This window comes from Dama dama, chromosome 32 (assembly GCF_033118175.1).
Source record: "Dama dama isolate Ldn47 chromosome 32, ASM3311817v1, whole genome shotgun sequence".
In the NCBI taxonomy this organism is placed as follows: domain Eukaryota; kingdom Metazoa; phylum Chordata; class Mammalia; order Artiodactyla; family Cervidae; genus Dama; species Dama dama.
The window spans coordinates 26,176,185-26,193,542 of record NC_083712.1 but is presented as its reverse complement, the minus strand read 5'-3'; the positions used below and the strand labels follow the sequence as shown (position 1 = coordinate 26,193,542).

General features: G+C 34.7%; 1 protein-coding gene across 1 annotated transcript in view; it reads left to right on the top strand.

Annotated features, from left to right (window-relative positions):
• Nucleotides 1-16,350, top strand: part of ZDHHC2 (zinc finger DHHC-type palmitoyltransferase 2) — a 68,552-nt gene extending 52,202 nt beyond the window's left edge. Inside the window, exons 7-13 of the mRNA XM_061134941.1 lie at nucleotides 356-476; nucleotides 2,643-2,775; nucleotides 4,880-5,006; nucleotides 5,281-5,373; nucleotides 8,553-8,665; nucleotides 10,638-10,712; nucleotides 13,906-16,350. Of these exons, the coding sequence (XP_060990924.1) occupies nucleotides 356-476; nucleotides 2,643-2,775; nucleotides 4,880-5,006; nucleotides 5,281-5,373; nucleotides 8,553-8,665; nucleotides 10,638-10,678 (628 nt within the window). The 3' untranslated portion in view covers nucleotides 10,679-10,712; nucleotides 13,906-16,350. The remainder of the gene's footprint in view (nucleotides 1-355; nucleotides 477-2,642; nucleotides 2,776-4,879; nucleotides 5,007-5,280; nucleotides 5,374-8,552; nucleotides 8,666-10,637; nucleotides 10,713-13,905) is intronic.
• The last annotated feature ends 1,008 nt before the right edge of the window (nucleotides 16,351-17,358 follow it).

The following is a 17,358-nucleotide window of genomic DNA, read 5'->3' as shown; positions in this document are numbered from 1 at the left end:
TCTGTTTGGTGTTAATGGATTTCTCAAAAGATCTATACTTAAGGCATGTGCTTATTTGTATAATTGGACAGGAAATACAGGGGTCATGAGTAATTAAAGCAATATTACATATCAAATTTTTACAGTTTGAACATAGAAATTCCTTTTTAGTGAAATGGCTTTTTAAATGTTTGTATGTGTAAGAAAATCTTTAAAAAAGTAAATAATTTTTAAAAAGAAATCTTTTGAGTTATGCTTAAAGAAATGCCAATAAATTTTAATGTTAGGAAATCAAATACTTATGTTAAGGTTGAGCATATGTGTACCTAGGGTAACAGCATAAAACTCACCAAAAATGTTTTTGTTTCGTTAACAGGGTGAACAATTGTGTTGGATTTTCAAATTATAAATTTTTCCTCCTTTTCTTGGCTTATTCTCTGCTGTACTGCCTTTTTATTGCTGCTACAGATTTACAGTATTTTATCAAATTTTGGACCGTAAGTTATTACCTTGGTGACTTTTTTTTGGTATACAAAAATACATATATAGACTTTCAGTAGTGACTTAATCCGGACACTAATTTTATAGAGTAGAGCTAACTTATATATAGTCATTCCTCATTACTCGCAGATGCTGTGTTTGTGAATTCACCTACTTGCCAACATTTATTTAAAACCTCAAAGTCAATACTCAGCGTAGCTTTTGTGGTCATTTGCAAGCATACACAGAGCAGGAAAAATCTGAGTCACCCACGTGCACATTTCCAGTTGAGATCAAACTGGAGGTCTCAGTGCCTTCCCGTTTGAACTCTCACACTGTAAATGAGTGTGCTTTTAAGTCTATTTAGTGCCATGTCTTTTGCATTTTTGTGCTTTTTTTGTTGGTGATTTCATTGTTTAAAAGGTCTTTAAGCCTAGCGCTGAAGTGCTGTCTCATTTTCTGAGCAAAAGAAGAGACTGTGATGTGCCCCATGGAGGAAATGCGTGTATTTAGATAAGCTTCCTTCAGGCATGCCTTATGGTGCTGTTGGCTGTGAGTTCTCTTATTTAATGTATATTAAATAAGGTATCAATTAGGTTTTATAAGCAGAAACACACAGAACATGGTCATTGATCATTTGACAAAAATGTTGTGACCAGAAGCCTGTATCTTCCCAGGAGCAATAGTTTGGGAATCATAATTTCAGTGTTCACGGCAGCTTTAAAGAACATCACCACTGTGAATAACGAGAAGTGACTATATGAGATTTTTTTTCTTAGTATTTAAAAATAGAAGTTCTTCTTTATGTGTAAGAAGATTATCAAGCTAGAATATCAATCAAGTCCTGAATTGATATTAGGTGTATCCTATAGGCAACTCATTTGTTTTCTGCACTGTATGTCTTAAATGTAAGCAAAACAGAGTTAGTACTATGTATTTTAAGTACCACAAGATGCTCTTCATGAATACCATACAATATAAAAAGCAGTTATCCCTGCCAGAGTTGCCTTATTACATTCATTAAATTATCCTTTATTATGGGAAGACTTTATGAATTATTAGATCACTGATGTGAGATTTGAACCACATTCAATGCTAAAGATTTATTGATGCCTACTATGTGTCAGTTACATTGCTGAGTGCTAGAAATACACAGGTAAACGAGCATGTCCTAGCATTCGAGGGTACTTGGAGTGTCCACCTGGAAGAATGACCTCTCATGAATGTCTGAGAGCACACGGCCTTACAGGGCCTCATTCTTGTGGATGGTTTTATTTCCAAACCACAAATACACTTGCAGAGGAACGACTGGTTTTCAGTGTGAGAACACTACTGTCAAAAGGTACCAGTGAGGTCTTGTGACCTGGGTCAGTCTGACGGATAACTGCAGGATACTGAAACGGATTATCAGAAGGAGACACATCCTAGCATCTCTGGTGCTTCACTGAGTGTACCTAAGCCCACATTCTAGAGGGATTCCTAGAATTCCACAATCTAGAGGGATTCCATTCTTAGACGCGTAGACTAGGAGAGTCAGTCTGGTTGTGCTTTGATGGCCTTTTTCATCCCATGGGTATAGTAAGGTTTATTTTCGACAGGTGTTACGCACTGGTGTTGAACTTTTCTGTGCTGACATTATCTAAAGTAGCCTGAAGCATTATTGTGGGTGTGTTGTATGTGTTTGTAGTTGATGCTGTTGTTTGCAGTGATGTAAAACATCAATGAGAAGACTAGCTAAATCATGCCAATTATCCTTCATTTTCTGGCATTATAATAAAATAAAGCTGTTTAAACATTTGTAATCTAGAGTATGTTAACAAAACACTTTCAGAAAGTAAATTAAAAACAAATTTTATAAATTATAAAAATTTTGTAGCTCCTTTTATCTTGCTTCCTACTCATATAGTTTACACACATATTATAATTTTTCTATGAATTTGATTATACAAAATAAATATCCCAAATTTTAATATCTTTTCCATATATATATATATTCAGGTTATAGTAAGCATTGATTTTAGTTTAAAGATGTATTTTTCCCTTGAAGTTTTAACATAAAGATGTATATCTTTCTCCATATCTAAATTTTAGAAAAATTTTAAACAAACAAAAAAAAAACTTATCAAATTAGGGGAATACTCATTCCTTTGACAAAACATTTTATTTTCTCCCTTTCTTTATAGAATGGCCTACCTGATACTCAAGCCAAGTTCCATATTATGTTTTTATTCTTTGCTGCAGCTATGTTCTCTGTCAGCTTGTCTTCTCTGTTTGGCTATCATTGTTGGCTAGTCAGCAAAAATAAATCTACATTAGGTGAGTATATAATTATTGTAGTTAACAGAACTTTCAATACAAAACTAAATATTTATCAGAGGTTGCCATATGATTAAATGCTAACCTGTCCTGAAGTTTGAAAAACCACTCTTGCCACATTGTCTGGTGGGACAAATACAGATTCACTCATTCCATGTATTTTTAAACTGTCCATTGTGTGCAAAGCATTGTGTATATATACGGTGGTGAGCAACACAGAAAATCAATAACCAAACATAAACCTAATTACAAAGTGTTTTGAAAGAAACAAATAGGATGTTGAGTTATGAATCAAGGACTGGGGATGGCAGAAGGGAACCTATCTGGAAGGAGTGGTCAGGGAAGAGTTCATGAAAAAAGAAAGTATTTAAGAAGTTGTGGAAAGAACCAGAACATCTCAGGCAGAGAAAACAGTATGTTCAAAAGCCCTGCAGAGATGGGATACAGCAAAGCAGTGCTACAACGTGTATGAACATCAGAAACGTGCTAAATAAAAGAAGTCAAATATAAAAGGTTATATGTCGTATAATTCCATTTATAGGAAATATCCATGGAGAAAGAAGCATTTTGATGATTTCCAAAGGGTGGGAAGAAGATGGAGTAAAGAAGGACTGCTTTAATTAGTATAGGGTTTCTTTTGAGGTGATTAAAATATTTTGGAATTTGGTATAGGTATTGGTTGCAACAGAATATGAATTACTAAATGCCACTGAAATGTTCACCTGAAAGTGACCAATTTTATGTTCTCTGTATTCATCTCATTTTTTTTTTTAAAGAGCTGCATATGTTTAAGAAACTATTCATGTTGGAGAAAACTATTCATAGAAAGCTAAAGAACAAAAAAATATACTATGAAGTTTGAGAAGTAAGCAGGGACTAAGCTAAATGGAGTCTTCTAGACTAAGAATAGGAGTTTCAGAATGCAACCAGGACTTATAATTTCTTTTGATCGCAAAGGACACCCAAGTTATGAGATTCTGTTATTAAAATAATGAAAATTAATTGTATATAATTGTGAATGTTTATTTTCAATATTCAGGTGAACTCTAATCACCTAAAGTACTAGCGGAGTGAAAATATTGGTATAATAAAGCAATTTCTAAATGAAGTATCATATTTCAAATTGTAGAGCAATTAAATTATTTTTCAAATATAAGTGTTTCTACTAAGCTTTCAAGTTTAGAAACTTATAGATTTTACTTGTAACACTGAAAGGATTTCCTCTGGACAATACGGTCCTATAATTATTAAAACGTATTATAAAAAGCTATAAACTAGGGTAATAAATGTTAAGAATCTTTCAAATCACCACATTTTTCATAGTACCCTGATTCTGTTAGTTAGATTTTTCCTTTCTCAAATAATGGACAGAAATCATTATACTAATATGTTTATTCACATAGAAAATCCCAAAACTAACATTTTAGGTTTTGCATCTCAGCATTATTTAAGACGAAAATGTAGCATAAAGGACAGAACTTTGATGACCTTGTTCAAATTCCACTCATATCATTTACTTTTTGTTTGGTATTGAGCAAAGTCACGCAGCCTCTCTGAACCTAGTGGGCATAACCAGCCACGATGTGGGACCCTGCATCGGATCCTGATCTAGATAGAGAGTTTTAAAGTACCTTTTTGATTAGCTAGAAGAAAATTTATGATTGGATGACACAAAATTCTATTTAAATTGGAAAATGGAATTTACTAGTTGAAAAAAAGTTATAGAATGTATCTTTAGTCTCATTTTGATTTAAAAAATGTATATTTACATCTATCTTATCTCTCTGTCCATTCAGCCGTCTAGAAGATGTAGTGTTTTAAATTATTTGCTTGTTTGTATTTTCTCATTTTTTACAATACACATGTGCTGCTGCAGAAATAAAAGGGTTACTTAAAAACTAAAATAGATCTAATCATATTTTATGTTTGCTTTAAAAGAATAGACAGTCTTCATCTGTGGGGCTGACAGACAGACATATAAAGAGTTGCAGGAGGCTAGCCATTGGTTTTCAGAGTTTCTTCATCTAATCCACTCCTGTCTAACTGTAGCGCTTGCTGGTTGATGTGCTCTTTCCTCATGTGGTTGCTCTGCCATCTTTTCTAGAGGCATTTAGAAGCCCAGTATTTCGACACGGAACAGATAAGAATGGATTCAGCTTGGGTTTCGGTAAAAATATGCGCCAGGTTTTTGGTGATGAGAAGAGGTACTGGTTGCTACCCATTTTTTCAAGGTATTTTGTTGTGAAAATTTTCAGGGTTTAGACTACTGAAAGTAATCCAACAGAAGAACTCTGTCCTTCTGCATAAGAACTCTTATTTTTTAAAGTATTACTTTATGATCCACTATTATATCAAAGTGGAAATCAGTTGACTCACATCTCCATAAACATACTGTACTGAAGCCAGTGTCTGAGATACATGCTTTGTCCATAATGTAACTGTGTTCTGCTCATAGAGATCATTTTTCTTTTACTGCACAATTGTAACTTTTTATTTTAATTATAGTCTAGGTGATGGCTGCTCCTTTCCAACTTGCCTTGTTAACCAGGATCCTGAACAACCATCTACTCCTGCAGGATTGAATTCATCATCTAAAAAGTAAGCCCATATTTTTTTTTTCTATTTTACTTTCAAATAATATAGTTTATCCTATGGTGTCCTTTGCTTATTTGTTCCTTTGGAAAAAAATTTTAAGAATTTAGGATCATTTACTACACTGGTTTCCAGGTTAGAATGAGGGCAGGGGGAAAGTGTGACTGAGGTTGGAGTACGTAGGGAGCTTCAGTCATAATTATAAAATTCTGTGATTAATCTGGGTAGTCAGTAAATAGGTGTTAATTCTCTGTAAGTTGACTGAAATATATTATGATTTTTTAAAATGTGGTGCTTAAAAAAAAAAAGCACAGTATAAGTCCAAATTAGTCCCACTTGTGATCAGGTGAGCTGACAGGGTTGCTTTGCTTCTGACCCACTGGGCCTTGCCTCTTGGCAATCAAAAGACCTTCCCTGCCTGGACCAGGCCCTTAGAGATGAATGGAATTCCAGACATCGGATTGACAGCCCCATTAGCAGTGGGCGCCATATTCTTGGTCCTCTTTAAAGACCTCTAAGCTTGATCTGAGCCATTTCTGTGGAGAGAGAAAGGAAAGAATCTAGCAAATTTATTTTCTGGACTTTTGGCCACTGTTTTAAGTCTCTTTTGGTTCCAGTCTATCAGGCATTTGAGGAAGGCCTGAAATTGAATTCTGACTGGCAAAAGGCAAAACGATCTAAACATTTCAAAATGCTCTTTAAAAAAATGTTCTATGTGAAGTTTTAAGTAGAACCACTTACTTTTTTAAATGTTTAAGACATATTTTTTTAATATGACAGTATCTCTAATTTTTAAATGAAAGCCAATAGCAAAAACATAAACTACCATGTCATAAGGTCTTCCTCATTACTGGAATGCCGTGTTCATAGCACACTCCTCCCAAGCAGTTTCTTACTGCTTACAACACTGTCTCCCGTGGAACCTGATGTGACCCCAGAATCCTTTCTAAGGCAGTGATCCTGGTGGATTACAGAACCACCTGAAATTGTCACGAGATGAAACCTATTTACCAGCCCCATGCCTAGAATGAGTTATGTGCCTACCAGTGAACGTGTGTGTCACATGGGACTTTACTTGGCCCTGCCCTGTGAGTTTTGGCTTGAAAATTCCACAGAGCTGAAGGCTAATTTTTTTTATACTACGTTAAGTGGTTTTGGTAGTGAAGACTAGTTGGGGTTTAGATACAGTCCGCCTCCTACTAAGTGGGCAGGGGGAAAAATCCTAGTTCGGGCACTGTTACCCATTGAGGTGGTCTTGACAAGGTCAGGTAACCTCTCTGGGCTTCTCTTTCCTTTCCTTTAAATGTTGAGACTGGGTTTTGACAGCTGAAGTCTCTTCTACAGAATTCTGTGATTTCCCGATTGGCCCACATACATATTCTATGCCTAGTTATGTCTCCCCTGTGTACTCTGGAGTTGTATATGTCATTGTCTACATAATGTGCCCACATAAAAGTCATTGCCAGCTGAACAGGTGGAAAGCAGAACTCTTGATTCCAATCTATCTATCCCCTCACCCCACCCTAAACCTGATTCTCCTTCGTTCTCTCATATTCATGAGTAGTGACTTCCGTTCTCCCAGATGCCCAGGCCAAAAACTTGGGAGTCACCTAGATTCCTCTCTTTGGGGACCCTGTATATACTGTGTTTGCAGATCCTGTCAGACGTCCCCTCCAAATATACCCATAACCTGGATACTTTCTTACCACCTCCAGGCCTGCTTTCCTGGTCCAAGCCATCACTTCTTACAAGGATTCTGGTTCCATGTTTGCCCTCCTCCAGTCCATTCTCCATTAAAAAGAGAGAGTGAGCCTTCTAAAATGTAAATCAGATTGTGTCACTCTTCTGCTCAGAAGCCTCCACGGATATTCCGTCTTGCTCAGAACAGAAGCTAATGAATGTCCTTCCCTCATCCTGACTAATCTGGCCCTTGACACCTCTCATTGTAATGCCTTACCTCTTCCCCCTAGCTCACAATCCTCAGACACACAGATCTTGCTGTTCCTCAGATATACCAAGCATGTTGCTTATTTAGTGGCTTTGCACTTGTCAGTTCATCTTCCTGAAAGTTCCTCCTCCAGATATCTGAATGGTCTGTGCCTCAGTTCACTTGCTGCTCAGGTGTAACTTTACAGGAGAGGTCGTCTTTGAAAACCCTTTGTTTTCAGAGCAGCCTGCCCCTCTGTTCCCTTTATACTGCCTTGTACCGTTGTCAGAGCTCTTAATCTCACCTGATTTATTCTATATTTATTCTTCTCCTTCCTCAGTTAGATCAAAGACTTTACTTGTTGATATAACAGGTACTTCAGTGAGTACTGTTGGATGACTGCATCCTTGCTGTTTGTTAGAGTCCTGCTGCAGTAATGATTCTCCACGGAGTCCCTAAACCAGGACCTAGCTACTTTGCTGTACCTGGTCTATGGTCCCTTTCCTGAGGATGAATGAGAATTAGTGTAAAAGAAATTTTTCATATGAATAGGAGACACAATTTTCTTTTTTAAAGTTTTCCTCCAGAATTTTAATAAGGGATTATTAGAGTAGCACAAAATTGAAATGATCTCAAATTTTAAATATGAGGTAATTATTAAGGAGAAAAGGCATATCCTTTAAAAAATAAAATAGTTATAGTCAACTAAACTGTGAAATTACACTTGGAAAAAATTTAAGTAGTTTTTTTCTTTTTAATATTATTATAATTACTATTTTGGTGTGTTGTAAAAAATATACTAATAGTTTCTGTGCCAATAATGTTTTAAAATCTAAATGAAATGTTATTTTAAACCAAACTTTGTATCACTGTCATCAGTGAGAAACTAGATAATTTGGCATCGAATATAACTTAAAATCAATAATAAAATACTGCTAAGTTCTAATTACATTCCTTTACCTGCTAAAATTGGAGGCCAAGGCTCATTCTGTGTATTAATATGGAGATTTGCCAAAGTCAAGAATTGTCATCATATTGTAACCAGAGGAAAGAAGAGAGCTGAGGCAAGAACACTTTTTTCATTGCGAGTCAGTATGACTTAACGCCTTGTTCTTGCTTTCCAGAAGTTCTCTTGGTAGCTCCTACAATTATCTTGCACCATGAGTGGTTTGAGTTCCTTCCTTTAAGAAGTACTCACTTCCTTTAAGAAATACGATCAAGAGTTAACCTGATGATCATAATGATAATTATTTTTCAGTTCTGAAAACCATCAGTTTCCTGCAAAGCCATTGAGAGAGTCCCAGAGCCACCTTCTTACTGATTCTCAATCTTGGACGGAGAACAGCACAAGCCTAGGGAAAGGCAAAGCTGGTAAGGATGTGCTTGTGTGGCTGTTTTGAAATATGTTATTTTTAAAGGCGAAAGTGTTGAACATTTTCATTCTTATTACCTGTAGAATATGTCTTGTTTTGGAGTCAGACGGCCAATGTAAATATAGAACTATTTTCAAAGAACCGTTTGTGAAATGCTTTGGTTAATGTCTGGAAGCTGTAGAAAACCATTTTGTGAAAGATAGATTTTCTTTACTTTTTTCCGAGTTTAGAGAACCAAATCTTTATTGCCATGCATTAAATAAAATGATAAACTCAAAATATAATTTATTTTAAAATGGGGAAGTGTACAGTAAGTGCAGGCAGAAGGTTAAAAAGTGTCTGTTAAAAGGGGTCTCAAATTAATGTGGTTTTTACTTGAAAGTTTCTATCCAGTTTCAAAATATTGGATATATTGAATATATATTGGATATATGTATATATGTATCAGATGTATATTGAAGTAAAGCCATTGCAGAATTGCCATAACTTTTAGCTACCTGTTATTTCTTCATATCCCACTCACAGTTTGCTGGTTATTGTTCATCTTAATATTTTGATTACCTGGGCCAATATGGTTTATTGGCAAAGAACAAGCAAGTCTTTGAAGGCAGACAGAGCTGATAGCAAATCCCAATTTGGGCACCTAATCAATGTGGGGCATTTGTTAAGTTACTTAACCTTTAGAGTCAGCGTCTTCATCTTTAAAATACTACTTAATTCTCAGGATTGTTAAGTATCAAACAAGACATGTGATGATACATGCAGGAGTGTGTATGTATTTATGGTTTTCCAAGTGTAAAACCACGCATCCACAATTAAGGCACTAAGGTCTATTTTTTTTTTAATTATCAAAGATTATAATTATATGATATTGAGATGTATAGAACAAAATACAATTTTTGGAGGACAAGCGCTCTACAATATTGTGTTGGCCTTGAGCAAGGAATTCTCTATCTTTCTCTATAAAACTGAAACAACAAATTTAAACATTATCCTGTAGGAATGTTGAAAATATCTGTTATCATCAGGCCTTAAAAATATGATGTTTAATCAAATACAAATAAAAAAAGAAAAAAACTATGATGTTTAATTTGGGAACTAAAGAGTTTAAAAGAAAGAATTGAAGTTTCAAAATTTAAGTAGACATGCCACATGCTGACATATTGAATGGTATGAAAAAATACACATAAATTAAAATTAGTCTTGTTCTTAAGGAATGTACATTCCCTCTGAAGAGCCCCATCATTTGAATATTCATAATTTGGTCTATCTTTCCATCTTCAAACACATCATTCCATTTTTCAGCATATGGGAGGGATTAGGTATTTATCTAAACAAAATTGATGTCTCCTACTTGCCCTTTGAATCCCTCAGTTTCCTTAGAGGCAAAGAAGTGATGTATACTTGGAGGGTAAAAGGTCAGAGAACTCTCTTTCAGAACAGATTCCTATTTCACCTTATAGTTCTACATTAGTGTAGAGGTGATTTTATGGTTTCTATGTGCTGTTAATTGGGGACATGGTAGATTAATTTTCTGTTACTTTGATAGATGAATTTAGAAATTGTTTGAAGGATGGTGTAAAAGAAAGAAGAGAAATATGAGAATGGTGAGATGAGAAAGGGCTCAGAGATTAGTTTGACACGAATGAAGAATTAGAAAACAGTGATTCAAGGTAATGTGAGAAGTGTGCGGTTCAGCCTATTTTACATCATTTTATTCACACCTCCTCTCCTCAGGTGTATATGTGTAACTATACAAACACTTTTTAAAAGTGCTATTTTGGGAGTGCTGGCTGTATTGTGTATATGTGTGTGTTTGTTTCTACATAACCATCTTGTAAACACTCATAATATGTACAGGACAACTTTGGCAATATACTGGTGGGATTCATGAATGAATAAACAAGTCTCTGCCTTTTTACTCAAAAGCAGCACCCACAAAGATTGCTAACTTACGTTTTCTCTTAAAGGTATGAGCAATCCTGCACTGACCATGGAGAATGAGACTTAACTCTTCTAACAAAATGTACTCATACTTCATGAAAGTAAGGGAAGTTTTTCCTTTATTGTTATGTTTTATATTTTTAATCGCTTACTAGCTCTCTTTGGGCAAATAGTTTCCATAAACATTTATTTTTGAGTAACTCAAATAGAAGATGTCTTAGCAGACCCTTGGGATTGTATCAGTCATGCAAGAGACCTTTGAATATAGATCTAGCTTCAATATTAGCTAGTTATTTGGTTAACTTAATAAAATATAAGTTGATGAACAGAATTCATTTTTATAGCAAGAATCGATCCTAAAATGTTGAACTTTAAAATGACAATTTTTATTGAACTGTAAAATGACAATTGTCATTTTACAGGATCCTGCAGTTTTTTATTTTTGTTTTTTCCTTTCCTTCAGGACATCCAGTGGTCTTATCCATGACCACCCATTAGCTGGATCTCACTGGGTCTAAAAATATAAGACATTTATAGCTTGTTAGTGCAGATCTCTCCCATCCTTATTTTTAGTCAGAGTAGGACCCCAGCATGTGTCACCCTTAAAATAATTGGTGTTCCATTTTCTTTAACCTATAATTTTTTTTAAACCTGTGATTCCAAATCAGTTTCCTTAAAGCAAAATCTATTTATGAGCCTGCAGTTAATAAAAAGCTCCAAAAATGTCCTCTTTCAAACCAAGCCGTAAATATCTTAATAAAATAAACAACTATATGTACTGCTACAATAAACAATGGGATTTCCCAGTGGCTCAGTGGGTAAAGAATCTGTCTGCAATGCAGGAGACATAGGAGATGTGAGTTCAATCCCTGGGTCAGGGAGATCTCCTAGAGAAGGAAATGGCAACCCACTCCAGTATTCTTGTCTGGAGAATCCCATGGACAGAGGATCCTGGCAGGCTACAGTCCAAAGGGTTGCAAAGAGTCAGACATGACTGAGTGACTAAGCAAGCAAGCAATAAACAGTATGAAGAACTGAACTTGTGGTTGCCAAGATGGGGTAGGAAAGGACTGGGAGTTTGGGATTAACAGATGCAAACTATTATATATATAGGATGGATAAACAGCAACATCCTACTATATAGAACAGAGAACTATATTCAATATCCTTGATAAACCATAGTTGAAAATATGAAAAAGAAAATATATGTACACATATAACTGAATCACTTTGCTGTGATTAATACATTATAAATATTAATTATATTTATATAATTAATACATTATATTATATGTATATACAAATATATTTGTATTATATAATTAATACACTTATAAATTAATACATTTATATTAATACATTTATAAATTAATTTTATAATTTATAAAATTATACAAAAAATAATATTTATAAATCAAATTTTAAAAAATATGAAGAATTGAACATTGAAATTATCAAGATAACTCTCTACTTACAGAATTGTGACCTAGCAAGAGAGTAGCACCTTAAACAAAGTCATTTGTGTCAAAGTACTTCATAGGTGTCTGGTTTTTACTTTGTTTGGTTTGGGTTTTGATGAACAGCCATGCAATTCTGTGTGCCAGTTGGCCAGCGTTTTTGGTTTTGGATGATTCTGCATGATGATATTGTAGATCTGATTGATTGTAACTGTGGTTAGTGTCGTGGGCTCAGTTATGTCTGACTACTTGCAATCCCATGGACTGTAGCCCACCAGGCTCCTCTGTCCATGAAATTTCCCAGGCAAGAATACTGGAGTGGGTTGCCATTTCCTTCTCCAGGGGATCTTCCCAACCCAGGGATCAAACCCTTGTCTCCTGTGTCTGCTGCATTGCAGGTGGATTCTTTATCCACTGACCAATGGGGAAGCCTGTAACTATGTAGGATAGTAAAATTTTAACATTCTTAGTTGGGTTAATTAGCAAAGGGACAGTGAAATTTCTGGAAATAATTCTTAAAATGTAACTATGATTATACAATGAATCATTAACTAATACCACAAACAAAGTATTTTACAGAACATAGTTCTGTAAAGCAGACAAAGTTTCATGGGATTCTGTTTTTCAGTATGTTGAAGTAGCTATAATTACCATTGATTGTGAGGTCATCTAGTTAAATATTTTATGAGCTTTAACATAGTAATGTTAAATGTCACTATGTTAAATGTTTAATGTCACTCTGTGTGTAAATCAGGTAGATTTCCAAGCATTTTGACAAGATCAGTGTTGGGTTTGTTCATCCTTATTCTGAACTCTTTGCAGAACCAGAGACATAGTGGTTTCTAAATAATTGGTAACTGGGTGATAAAATAGCATCATTAAAATTTAAAATCTCACAGAAACTTGATTTTATTACATTTGGATATATAACAGTAATGGCCACAAAACCCAATTGCAATATCAATCAGCCATATTGATGTAAAAGAAAACAACTGATTTTTTGATGTAATGTTTTTCATTCTCTTGGCATAACCAGTGCCAGTAAAATGTGTCTTTTTTTAAAAAAAAAAAAAAAAAAAGAACTTTCCTAAGGTAGCTGATTATCCAAATAGTTTTTTAAAGTTTTTCCTGCTTTACACCTCAGACTTGCAATTCTTTTAATACACATTTATACTGAATGATAATCTGATATTTGACTTTATTACTAAATGTTATCTTTGTAGTCTCTTCTTCTTTTTGAACTATATTATTAAATAACCTGTGGCCTTTTTGTAAAATGTTTCTTTCTTTCAGCATAGTTTCCAAATAGTCAAAATGTGCCTAAATCCCTAATAGTGCGACAGTATAGATTAAACAGCCTGCCCAACTTTCTTCCCTCTTAAACAATAGGAAGTTTAAAATGCTGTGCTCCTATGCACATGAAATTTCAAAATTATTTTCCTAAATCCTCTAACAACTCACTTGAACTCCTATTGGCCTCAAAACTAAGAACATAGAGCCCTGTAGCTCAGATTGGGGCCCCAAGCCAGAAGTATTGACAGCACCTGGAGCTTAACGGAAATGCAGAGTTGTGGATCTTACCCTAAACTTCATGAGTCAGCATCTGCATTCCCTGCATTATAACAGGGTCCTCTGGTCTTGTGTATATATCATAGGTTAAGAAGAATTCATGTAAAGGTCTATCTATATTCAAGAACACATCTAATGAGCCTTCTAGTATAGAAAACATTTAGTTTTGAATGAGAGGTGTTATTGCAACAAACAGTGAATGAGTTGGTTAATTCTTTGTGTTTTTAGAGCTAACACAAGAGTTTGACGTTTTCTGTTTCCTCCTAAGGTAATGAATGCTGCTGAGGGATAGAAGAGGCTTCGCCCAGGAAGGCATCTCTAGTGAGCTGTTCCCATCCCCTTTGGCTGGGTGTGCAGAACGTGAATTGACTAGTTCTCTCAGCATTTGCTTAAAACATAACACATTTTTACTCCAGTATGCAGATTATTTCAACTAACACAAATTCTTCTTAAATATTAAAAGTAGTTATGGTTTATGAATCAAGGACAAAGATACCTATCATAAAAACCTGGAATAAATTCATGGGCCAGTTTTCACCCAGATATTTGGGTAGCACAATGTATCACATAAGAAGCCCATTGATCCTCTGGTTTTCTGATTCAGAAAATTGAGACTATTAAGATACTGAGATTTAAAAGATGTCACATCGCATTATAATGATAAGCTTTATTCATAAGACCTATTAGTTACCTACGAGAGTGTGGAGGGAGCAGATGAGACTTGTTTACTCCCTCCAATAAGAATCCAGCCTCAGACTGCGTGAACTATAAAAACTATGAATTCATTACAAATTTCAAGTGGCCTGAAGTTGAAGATGACCATCCTTTTTGTTTTTTTCTTGCCAGACTTTAATTCTAGCCTTTTTTGCCTGCTGGAAAAGAAGTATGATCATTGAAGCTTGAACTCAACTGGCTAGAAAATCTGTCAGATTTAATACATTTCTATTACATCAGCAATATATTTTTCATCTCTTTTAATTATCTGAAAACGGGTGACACTCTGTAATAACAATTATGAAGATTGGTTTATGATACTCTTTTTGGGGTTTGGATTTTAAGTCTCTTTTTAGTTATTTCTTCTATTGAACATAGCAAACATAATGATTTTTTGTTAAGAATTCCTGATGGGCCAATAGATTAATCCTCCATTGATATCTTTATTATTTCTTTGTCCTCTCATCAGAAGTATGACAGTTAAACTACGTAAATACCTATTAAGATTAAATTATGCAAATCATCAAGCAAAAATCATATACTTTTGGTAATTTAGTTCAATATGAACTAAATGGTATGCTGTTTGGAAACTGAATTTAAGAGAAACTAAAGCAGTGTGTTTGTTGATGCCAAAATGTTCGGCTTCAGTAAATATACTAAGAAGCTCTTGTGCCTTGTATGCACTATTTAAAAGTCTTATTTTATTCTTTTTTAATTTGGTGAAGTGCAAGTTTTGTAAATGCTAGCAATTAGATTACGCTGTATACATTTTTTGGTACTGATTTTGAGGATTTAAAGCAGATTACCTTTTAAGATTACACAGCTAAGGAACTGGTATTTAATCAAAGAGACAGTGGTATTAACTTTTCAAAATCTGAATTAGACAAATTCAACACAAAGTAGACTGGAAGATAAGAAGATAATGGAGTAACATATCCTTGTAATTCACTCATCCTTGCTCGAAGTATGAAGTTTTATATTCAGTGACTTTATGAAAGAACCAATGTCAGCTCAGTCCATTTTATAAATCATTTGAGTGCAGCTCTTTGAACAATAGGATGGTGGTCTTTTTCAGATTTTTCTTTAAAGTGAAAGATTTTGATGACAATCTACTTAAAACTCAGAAGATATGATGCATTCTTACTTTTATCTTAAAGCATTTGGTCATCATTTTCCATTACCTGAAGTGCCAGAAGTCTTAAGGGCAAGAGCATCATATAATGTATTAAGAATTATATGCAGCCAGATTTTTTTCAAAGCACAGTACTAGGGCTGTTTTTACAGACAGGATTCTGTTAGGTATCCCCTCCTGTCAAAGTGGTATTTTTATTCTTTACCTTGCTAGAGTACTTTTAATCCCTGCTTTAGCTTTTTCATGTTAATTATTGAAATACATAAGTCAATACACATTAGAATCAGATATGAAAACATTTTTTAAAATAAAGCTTTTCTCATTAAGTTGTAAAGTTTCCCTTTTTGGTTTCATACAATGACTAATTTTTAAAGGGTTTTTTGTTTAGTTTTGTTTTTAATTCTATGGGGTTATAATTTTTGGAGATGATGACATATCTCATTAGATATGTAGTATAAATCTTACCTGAGTGAACAGAGCATCAAATAAACCCACGTTTTGTATATATTTATAAAATGTACCTTAAAAACACTTTCAACACTTTACTTTAAAAAATTTAATTGCTTAGCTCAAATTTGAAGACACTTGAAATGTAAGTCTTGAGAGTCCATTAAATGATAATTTTGATTTTTCCTGTTTTTAGAGATTATATCATATAGGCATCAACATTTAAGAATTTTTTTCATTTAAAAATATTGTACAAATGCTTCATAGACATTAACTACTTGCCATTGTGCGGTGAAAGGTTTGTTCTTTCAAAGGTAAAGAAAAACTGCATCTAAATACAATGATGAGACATTCAAGTAAGTGCTTATCTATGAATTCCCTCTTGTTATATCATAATAAAGTCTGGTTGATCACCTTTGATAGCTGTCTATATGAAATTGCCTTTGCACTGACAATCTAAATTGTTTTAAAGATACACTTTTCCTAATTGTCTACCAGAGATACTTGCAGGCAAAATGCATGTCAACAGCCTGGTTATAACATAGGTCTTTTGAGAAGAGGTGGATAACAAGATGAGGTGATTACTCATTAGTTGTTACAGGAGTCTGAGGACAATTAGAGACTATGATATTCGAGAACACTGTACTCAAGAGATAGCTGTTGGAAATACGGCATGTTTGACAAAAGCTGTCTTCACTAGGAAAATCATACACAAAGGTCTCATAACCCATGTTCATAAAAAATTAAGCTAGAAATCATGTGATGCATGCTTCAAGAAACTCTGTGAAAAAGCTGTTACTCCATTTCTGTTATCACCTAGCAAATTTTCCCTATTTTGAAATAGTACACATAATCATGCTGGGCCAACTCTGAAGTTACACTGTATATATTATGGTACACAATTACTGTAACATATTTACTTGTAAAATTCTGAATTTAAGAAAAAAAAACAACCCACATATAACAAACTTGTAAGAGTTAAACACAAATCCACTTACACAGTAAACCAAAATGAAGGCATCCCACCCGTCTCCACGGACCACAGATTCTGATCTGCCTACATTTTAGTTGAAGTGGTAACATTTCAACAATGGATTTTCACTAGTAACATATATCTCTAGTGGAGATAAGAGATATTCCACATCTATCAGTCTGTGGAAAACTGCTCTAAGTAACCCCAAATGTTTTAACAGCCTGCACTCCTTTTCCACCTACTTAACCCAGGTGGCGCCAGTGGTAAAGAACCCACCTGCCAATGCAGGAGACAGATCGCTGGGTGGGGAAGATGCCCTGGAGAAGGAAAAGGCAACCCACTCCAGTATTCTTGCCCGGAGAGTCCCGTGGACAGAGGAGCCCGGTGGGCTACAGTCCGTGGGGTTTGCAGTCAGACGTAACTGAAGCGCCTGAGCGTAGCACGGCCAGTTTCGA